Source organism: Electrophorus electricus, chromosome 12 (assembly GCF_041902795.1).
Source record: "Electrophorus electricus isolate QZ-2024a chromosome 12, ASM4190279v1, whole genome shotgun sequence".
Lineage (NCBI taxonomy): Eukaryota > Metazoa > Chordata > Actinopteri > Gymnotiformes > Gymnotidae > Electrophorus > Electrophorus electricus.
In genome coordinates this window covers 11,172,501-11,181,669 of record NC_137508.1, presented here as the reverse complement: position 1 = coordinate 11,181,669, position 9,169 = coordinate 11,172,501, and the positions used below count along the sequence as shown (strand labels likewise).

Genomic DNA, 9,169 nt, shown 5'->3' with positions numbered 1-9,169 from the left:
CGGCATTGTTGCACAGTCTGTATCTGGGTTCCTTTCTGGTGTGGTAGATCTCAGCTTCTATTGATCTTGTATACAGAGCTTGTTCCTCTGTTGTCATGATTAGTGCCTCCATGCTGTCATTCAATCCAGCCATTTGTAGGATTTCAGTTAACCATTCAGGATAGGTTCAATTGTGTTGTTAGCTTCTTCAGCCAGTAGGCATGGACCATGTCAGGGCCTGGAGCTGTCCAGACTCTTTCTTGGACATTTGCTAGTGTGATGGTTACTAGATCCTGTTCAGCGAGGTTGCTGTGGTCTGCGTCTTGCATCAAGTATCACTGCTGATGTGGCATATAGTATCTGGTTGGTCTCAGTTTTGGTCACAGTAGTGATTGTCTGTAGAGCTTCATTCACATCTTCCAGCAGCCTTTCATGTACCTTGTTTGGTCTTGGTAGTCTGCTATGGCTTGGCAGTCTCTCCAGTTTAGCTGTGATCTTCAATCTCAGAATCTCAGATCAGCAGCCCTAGTGCTGAGCTTGGTGCATGGACTCATTGGGTCTTGGTTCCCAATTTTGGGGTGTGGGGAGGATGATGATGATGATGATGATGATGATGATGATATCTCCTCTCTGACTTGTTGTTCTGAATCCCCCTTGACACAGCATTTATGTTGTACTTCACTGATCTCTAGTTGTGACAGCAATTGCCACTTGCAGATTTTGGAACACTGAGTTGCTAGTTGTTTCAGTATTAGTCTAGATGTTGGGTTTTGAAACATCCATAGTTCCCACATCCTCTGCTTATACTTTCACACAATATGGTTCCTTATGTAGTAGCTTTCCAACAGTTCTCTTTTCTCCACTCTTGTCTGTGAATGTTTTGTATTTTTTCTAATAGTCCACTTTTCATCAGACTGCCCTGGTCACCCAGCATGTGACAGCATCTTCCCTTGCCGAAGGGAACACACTGGAGATACCCTGGTTGGGATTCAAACCCCCAGCCTCCTTTACCAAAGTCATCAAAGTACACAAGAAACAGGACAAAGGTCCTTAATCTTCATCAGCTGTGCAAGCAGTGCTTCAAGGACTTCTGCCCGAAACGTCCTATTTCTCTGGAAGCCTTGTGTAGTTCACTACAATTCTGAATATCTCTACATATCTTAGTACACTGCAGTTACTCACCTGGAATCTATTTCTCCTGTATTCAGTGTATTCAGGAATTTGTTTAGTCTTTCTCCCCCGTCATCTTTACATTTACATTTTCACCATGGCATTAGCAGCCAGGGCTCCAGAGCGACTCACTGGAGTGTTCTCCTCGTCTTTGTGTGGATTTTCTCTTGGTTCTCTGATTTCCTCCTACAGTCCAAAAATATGGAGGTTAGGTAAAATTGGGTATCCCAAATAAATTGTCTTGGTGTGTGTGCATCATTGTGTGTCTGCATGTCTAATAAAGTAAAGTCGTCCTAGTGTCAGTGTTTGAATGAATGTGTGTCTGCATGCCCTGTGGTGGAAGGTGCTCTATCCCGGGTGTTGTCTCCTCTCTCCTCCCTGCACCCGATTCAGTCCCCCAGGGGGCTGAGGGTTCCAGCTGAGAGTACACTGTGTACAGTTGGGTGTCGCTTCTTACTGGCGTGTGGATGCAAAAGCTGCATGTGTTAACTGTAAAGCGACCTTGGGTTCCTTGAAAGGCGCTGCATCAATAAAACTTCATTCATTCATTCTCAGAACTTGTGCTCCTTTGGGTCCGGAATTCTGGAGGGAATTTCCCCATTCTAAACGTTCCAGATTTCAGAATGTATGTATATATCCTGATATAACTGTAAGTAGTATAAATAGACACATTTTCTAATATCTACAGAGCATTTTAAAAGTTCCCATGATATATCCTACGCGTGGCGCTTGTCATAGGTCTGTATTCAGGACTTTAATGTAATGCTACTTTCGTCATTTTTTCCGCCGAGACTACGATAAAGTGGGCGTGCCTATCGTAGTTCCTCTTCGACGCGTTCTAGCTGGTAACAGTCTTCAAATTATCTCTCAAATAGATTCTCTCGCCAAATGAATCATCTTGAAGTTTCCAGACACACGAAATTATTAATGCTTAGTGCTTATTAATTCACATACCAGAGACACGAGGGCAAACGCTTCAAACATGAGCGTTTGCAGTTCTACACGCAGCTACGGGGATGACCTGGACGAGTTGGAGTCAGTTGGGTGAGTTGAAGCAGGTTTTTACTTTGATTCATGAACAATTAAGCAATAATATGTATCTAATAATAAAGGTTCAGGTTATGACTCGTCACTTTGTGTCTGTTTAATGTTAAAAAAAAAAAAGTTGTTAGTGCTTCTTAATTACTTTGTCAAACCTGCTGCACGTGATAAGCCTCCTTTTGTCGCTTACTTTTTCCGTGTATCCCGTTTTCACTCATCATGTTCGGTATTCATTGGATTGCGAGGTACCGTCCTTGTTCGCGTCATTGTTTAACCCTGTTACAGTGCCTTGACGAAACAACGATAAAAGACTTGGGTGGTAAAAGACCACGTTTCTCAAAAGTGCTTTTTAGACTGGCCTCATTTTACAAGATCACTCTAATTTTCAGTTTTCACTTTTACATTATTTAAAATATTACAGTACTCATGCAATCGAAAGACATTTTTCTTAATAACCCAGAGGTTTATAAGGATGTCTCATAATTTAAATGTTTGTCCACAAGTCTCATGGTTGCATCTGAAGATTGGCATACATACTAAACTAATTGCTCCATAATATTTAGGTTTTAACACTGTTGTTATTTAAAATAGCAGCATGCTGTACTTAAAGTATAGACTAATACATAAGTGAATACCAATGAAAAATCAGCAATTCAACATTAATTCAATATGATATAACAATATGCAGCATCTTCATAGCATATAGTCTGTCATTATTTAATGTTTACATAAAGGGACAAACTCCATGAAATTCTTATCTAAAGAATTATTAGAATGAAAATGATGAGCTAACCTCTCTCTCTCTCTCTATCTGTGTGTGTGTGTGTGTGTGTGTGTGTAGTTGGTACCATTATGATTTATCTCGCCATGCAGCTGAAGCTTTGCTCTTGTCAAATGGTGTAGATGGGAGTTTCCTACTCAGAAACAGCAACAAAGGACCTGACTGCTTTGCCATATCTGTCAGGTTAGTTAGCCACCCTTCCCAGTAGCCTACCTATTCCTGTCTCTGTCATATGCATGTCTGTGTCTGTAGGGATGTTAAACATGTGCTGTCCCTTCCATCTTTTAGTGGTGGCAAAGTAGGGTAACGACGGCAACATGGTTAAGCATGATATACTGGATATAGTTCATGGGCTTATGTTCGCCAGGGCTGGCTATTCTAGAGCTGCTCTCAGGAAGGCCAGTGTCAAAGCACTTCCTGTATGATGCATGAACTCAAACTTAAAATGAATGTAAATAATACAAAGGATTACTTTTTTTTGTGCATTTAAGACCACTGAAATGTATTTTTGTCTAATATAGACTCTTGTTAATTTAAAATGTTTCAGTTCATCAATTTTATTTTTAAGACTATTAATTATAGGATTATATTGAGCTTTTTTCATATTGTGCAGGGTCTGTGAAATTACGGCTGGATGTGCTTTGAATGCAATGATATATTCAGACCTATTCAGTTATGCTGATTGTGCACTGACAGAGTTCTAACTTATACTCATATTTCACTTTGGTTTGTTCAGGTTTTTTTTTGGGGGGGGGGGGGGTTGTTGTATATTTCTTCATTGAAAGGACAGCATCAGAGTTAACTAACTGGGATATAATTTAATTTTATAGCACTTACAGATGACAATAAAGCTATTATAAATTCTAGTTTTGGTGAATGCTGAGGCCATTGTCAGCCAGAATAGTGTGGTTCTTGCTTTTTCCCCCCATGACTCAATTGATTGATGTGAAACCTTTATTGCCCTGAAGGGAACTTGTCTTGCACACAAAGAGCCACATCAAAAATAAACACAGACAAGAAATAACAATAAATAAACACCACCAAACATCTAAAAACATTAAAACATCAGTGACAAAAGGACACAACAATCTATAACAACAATTTTAAAAAGTTCATTACCTAATGTGTCCCTATTCCTGTATCTAAACTATTCAGTAACCTAATGATCCTCAGCACAATGGCTTATTTTGTTTTTGGCATTCGAAACCTGCGTCCCAAGAGGAGGGGAGAGAACTCTCTGAAAATTGGGTGGGATGGATCATTCCATATCCTCAGAGCAAGGCTGATGGTCTGCTCTGAGAGCTGGGAAATGCTATTCATATTAGAACCAATAATGTTCCTACTCATTTTTGTCACCTTGTCCAGCATATTCATAATCTGGACTGACAGAGCCAAAGCCCCCCAGCCCCAGCCGCCCCGCCCCCCGCCAACACTGGATAGTATAGGTCACATTATATAAAAAATGTGAATGTGGAACATTGTTCAGAACAGACTCTTGGACAGTTGTAATACACACTTAAGGTATCAGAGGCCTATTTAGAAGCCATTCCTGGTCTCCTCTAGGGCAAAGGATTCAGTGAAGCACTTCCATGTGAAACGACAGTGTGGGAAATACTCGTTTGGCTTCAATGAGTTTCCCTCCCTTCAGGATTTCATGAGTCACTTCGCCAACCAGCCACTACTGGGCAGTGAAACAGGTTTGACTGACACACACACACACACACACACAAAAACATACCTTTTTCCTTTTTCTCTGGTCTCAGAATAGTAACTGTGTTCTCTGAATCAGTGTTCTCTTGCTGTCGCACAGGCAACCTAATAGTGCTTCGGTTCCCATACCCCCGACAGGTGGAGGAGCCCTCCATCTATGAGTCTGTGTGTGTTCACACGGCCATGCAGACAGGTCGCCATGAAGGTGACCTGATCGCCAGCGCCCCATCAGTATGTTGGCAACACACCCACTCCTTTCCAAAACAACTGCTAATTTTAGCATATTACTGAAGTTTACTGGTACATTTAATAATCCAATAGTAATGTACTGAAAATTGTCTATCAATGAAATTTAAAAGATAGAAATACTATTTTATGATAAAAATCTGACTTTTTTCCCCCCATATTTTTAAGTTTCATTTGCAAAATTAACCCTCATTTACAAAGCAAATAATCTCATTTGCATTCTTTAAAATGGACACAAATTATACATATATACAAATTATACTTCATATTGCTTACTGTCTGTATCTTTCTTCAGCTAGGCACAAAAGAAGGCTATCTGGTGAAACAAGGAGCTATTATAAAGGTATGGAGAGCCATTACTAATTCTTCTGCTGTGTACTGTGCACAACACATTTTGAAATATGAGCATTAACAATATAACAATAATGATTCATCTGTGATGAATAACTAATTAATGAGATCAGTTATTTGGCTAGACACCTTTGAGTACCTTTTACCCGATACTTTCCCTCTGCTTTCTGTTAGAACTGGAAACAAAGATGGTTCACACTAAATAGAAATGAGCTTAAATACTTCAAAGACAAAATGGTAAGTTTAAAACCACACTGTATTTAGTCTAAGCAGTAACTGTCAATAAAAACGATTCATTTCATAATTTTCTTTTTTCGTGTCAGTTTGCAGACCCCATTCGTACCCTGGATCTGACGGCGTGCTCTGCTGTTCAGTTTGATTACAGTCAGCACAGGGTTAATTGCTTCTGGTGAGATGATTGCTTTAGACTTTGCTTCATATTTCTATTAATGTGTAAGGTTGGAAATGGGGGAAGTGAAACAAGAAGCACCTTCTCACAGGCAGAACGTTTTATCCTATCCAAACCAGTCTTATTTATTAAAAAACAAAAAAACAAAACCCCATTACATCTTGTTTTATCTAAGGTAGCCCAAAGCAACACTTTTACAATGACTCACTACTCCTTCTTGTGCACATGTTACAAAATATTCTGTCTTGTTTGTCTCTTGCTTTCATGTAATAGTCTAGTGTTCCCTGAGAGAACATTTTATCTGTGTGCCAAGTCCGGCGCGGAAGCTGATGAATGGATAAAGATACTGCGCTGGAAACTGGTAAGGAAAAAAAAAAAAGTTATGAATAAACAGAAACAGAATTAACTATAAGGAAAATCTGGTCCCATGGGTCATAATTTCTGTAAAGTCATCAGACTACTCATGGATGATTTCCATTGACACACTTTCCCTTAGTCATCTTGCCATTTTTTCCCAGTCACAGATAAAAAAAGGCAGATGATGGTGAAGATGGGGCAAGAAGTGAAGGAATGGCTGACATTGTGCGAGGAGTGCCCATGTTGGTATGACGAGATGTAATGGGATGAAGTCAGAGATCAAAGGTCTATATCTCATTAGGGTCCTCTGGCCATTGTAATCCTAGGGCCTGTACTGGTTCCAATGGCAACTGCCATTGCATAAAGTGAGAAGTCATCCTATATATCTTACTGAGCAAGATGCATCATGCCCTTGTTCCATGCCAGGACCTTCTGCTGCACTGACCACCTGTGGTGAGAATGCGTTACAGGCGAAGAAGAAAGAGTGTTGAGATGAAAGTATAAACAGAGTTTTCTAAGACACCAAATGATAACTGTGGCCATTTAAATTTATTTTTCCCCTGTGGAACCAAGTAGGACACTGCAGCACTGGCTCATACAGCAGTGCAGTAGAAGGTACTGACAATGTAACAGAAGTACCACACCGAAAAGACTAACATCTGAAGTAACTTGAATCAGAATTACAAAGGCGGCTATGCAAATGAGTAATTTGAATGAGTATCAATTAGCAGTACATCACATCACAAAGAGGTCAAAGTTTGACGTGAGTTTTCAAAGCAACAGACAACAACTATAAGTGAAAGAGGCCAAGTAGTCAGCCTTGGTGATTTGATATCACCAAATTGCACAGGAGAAAGATGAGTGGTCACAAGCCAGAGCTCTCCACAGATGTTAAATTACCATTATTTTTAACGCTGTTTTTCACTCTCTTAATTGCAGACTTGTTTATGTCTAGAGAAAAACTTAGGAAGCTTTTAGCATACAATGTTTGTTGCCAAGTCTTAAACATGATGGTGGACCCATAATGATATGGACAGCCATTGTGATAGTCGTTAGCTCAGATTGTTCTATCAAGGTGATTATGACTGCACCTTTGACACATTCTGGAGCATGGAATTTAAAGTAGATTTATGATGTGACTCTAACATGAAAGAAGGGACCAAAGATATCTCCATTTTTCTAGTGTTTTTGCAAAAAACAAAACAAAATAACAAAAAAAAAACTAAATTTGCAAACAAGTTTCCAATATTTTATTTTTTAATTAAACCTTTCTAGTATGGTGTGTACTTATTTATATTTAAAAAAAACTGAATTGTTCACACAATAGTGTGGCTTCCCCTCTGCTGTAATATTCAAAGACCAGCAGAGAAAAGACATGTTTTAATGTGATGTTTGTGAACTTGCACTGAATATACAGTTCTACTTAGCAAACAACTCAGCTCAAGGATGGAGGAATGCAGAAAAAGTTCTGTCTTCTTTGCATAAAACATTTACTTCTGTAAAATGTAAATTTTCTATAAATGTTATTTTTATACACTGTCTTAAATGTTTTAATTACAAGAAAACAAACCAACAGAAAGGGTTACATTCATAAGAGAAACATACAGCATCAAGAGCAACTCACATGAAATACAGTTTCACAGCTAACATTATACAGGTGCACGTGTGTCAACACAAGGGGAATTATAGCAATATCCTAGATGCCCGTGTGTGGCTCTATTGACCTGAACCAGGTGTGTGATGTTGCAGTAGTTGTAATGCTGCCTGACTCCTAGGCAACCTCTACCACCTGCCTCAGTTCCTCAATCAGAGGAACAAGCTCCTTCTCCAAACTGATGATCAAGCCTACAATAGCAGTTGCAGAAGTCAAAAACTTGTACATTAGCTGCCTGATCTAAATACAAATGTTATCAGTATGATATAAATACACACAAGTGCATCTTTCTTCTGCGTGCTGGTTTTGTATAACCTTTAGCTTAGATAGACAGATGTTTGAGAGAACAGAGTGGATGAGAAATTTAAAGTAAGGAACAAATTACAAAGGATTCCATTTATAAAACATGTCTGTAGGATCAGAGTTTCACTGAGTCACTGGGCTGTTACTAATCATGAATCCCAGTCAAGATGGGATTCAAGTCTAAATTTTTATGCTGATAAATCAATTCCTATTTGCTTGGTCACCGGAGACCACTCCGCTCAATTCATGCATTCCTGTGTCTGAGAGGCACTCACCTGTGTTGGCACTGCTACTTGCAATGAAGCTGATTACTAAGGGTAATCGGTTAAACTGCACAATCTGACAAAGATAAAACATAACATTGAGAAGCATCACTTAGCAACTTATGAATAGCCAATGAGTTTAAAAAAAAGAATTGACAGGTTGAGAGGCAGAATACCTGATATGTGTTGTAGTAACAGATGATGCTTTTGTTTTTGGAGAGCCCCAGCTTGCTGCCTTGATCTGTCGCCAGTGCAAATGTGGAGAGAAAGCCGGGTCGTAGGGCATACTCTGGAGCATTGTCATTGGCAACTACAGGGAGCAGGCATTAAAAATTCATAAAAATAACAGGAAACCCAAACCAAGCTGCATGTTAAATACTATAACCATTTTGACTACTGAATAAGGTAATTGCATTACCTTTGATTACAGGAACTCCATCTCTGTCTGTTACTACTATTGCATGCAGGCCTTCAACCCTAATTTGAGCAAACCGAGATTATCATTTTATATAATGCAGGCATGCAACCTCCAACAGTATGAAGAGTTTTATTAAGTGTATGTACGCCACACTACTTCTCAACACAGAAGCATTTGCTTTCAGCACTTTGAATCAAATGCATTCAAGTTGGAAGAAGAGCATTCTTATCACATTTCACAAATGAGCCAATTCCGGAGAAACATTACTTACGTGGGCAACTGTTTGTATAAGTATCTCTTCAGGTCCTGCAACAACAGTCAGATGTTTGTAGCAATGTAGCTAATTCGTTACGTTAAAAAAACTAGACAAGCAACTAGCTATCTAGGTTAGCTAAAATACTCACATCTGCCATGTTGTGTACAAACGGGATATGAGTAGCCTCCTTGCACTGCTCCCTATAACAAAACGCTCGTCAACGAATTTAAA

General features: G+C 39.3%; 2 protein-coding genes across 3 annotated transcripts in view; one reads left to right on the top strand and one right to left on the bottom strand.

Moving 5' to 3' along the window:
- The first annotated feature begins 1,854 nt into the window (after positions 1-1,854).
- dapp1 (dual adaptor of phosphotyrosine and 3-phosphoinositides) lies at positions 1,855-6,345 on the top strand. 2 transcript variants are annotated; one of them, XM_027023587.3, is made up of 9 exons: positions 1,855-2,193; positions 3,032-3,154; positions 4,535-4,668; positions 4,782-4,912; positions 5,223-5,270; positions 5,453-5,515; positions 5,602-5,687; positions 5,961-6,048; positions 6,206-6,345. In XM_027023587.3, exons 1-9 carry the CDS (start codon positions 2,132-2,134, stop codon positions 6,227-6,229), a joined length of 759 nt encoding a protein of 252 aa, XP_026879388.1. In that variant the 5' UTR covers positions 1,855-2,131; the 3' UTR covers positions 6,230-6,345. The 2 variants fall into 2 exon arrangements, with proteins under 2 accessions (XP_026879388.1, XP_081580835.1); XM_081724709.1 differs by lacking the exon at positions 6,206-6,345 and having other exon boundaries at positions 5,961-6,110.
- Positions 6,346-6,571: 226 nt separating this feature from the next.
- The window catches only part of lamtor3 (late endosomal/lysosomal adaptor, MAPK and MTOR activator 3), a 2,922-nt gene continuing 324 nt past the window's right edge, over positions 6,572-9,169 (bottom strand). The window contains exons 2-7 of the mRNA XM_027023588.3: positions 9,087-9,138; positions 8,954-8,988; positions 8,683-8,741; positions 8,441-8,574; positions 8,277-8,340; positions 6,572-7,889 (exon numbers count right to left, since the gene is read on the bottom strand). Coding sequence (XP_026879389.2) covers positions 7,816-7,889; positions 8,277-8,340; positions 8,441-8,574; positions 8,683-8,741; positions 8,954-8,988; positions 9,087-9,138 — 418 coding nt within the window. The 3' untranslated portion in view covers positions 6,572-7,815. The remainder of the gene's footprint in view (positions 7,890-8,276; positions 8,341-8,440; positions 8,575-8,682; positions 8,742-8,953; positions 8,989-9,086; positions 9,139-9,169) is intronic.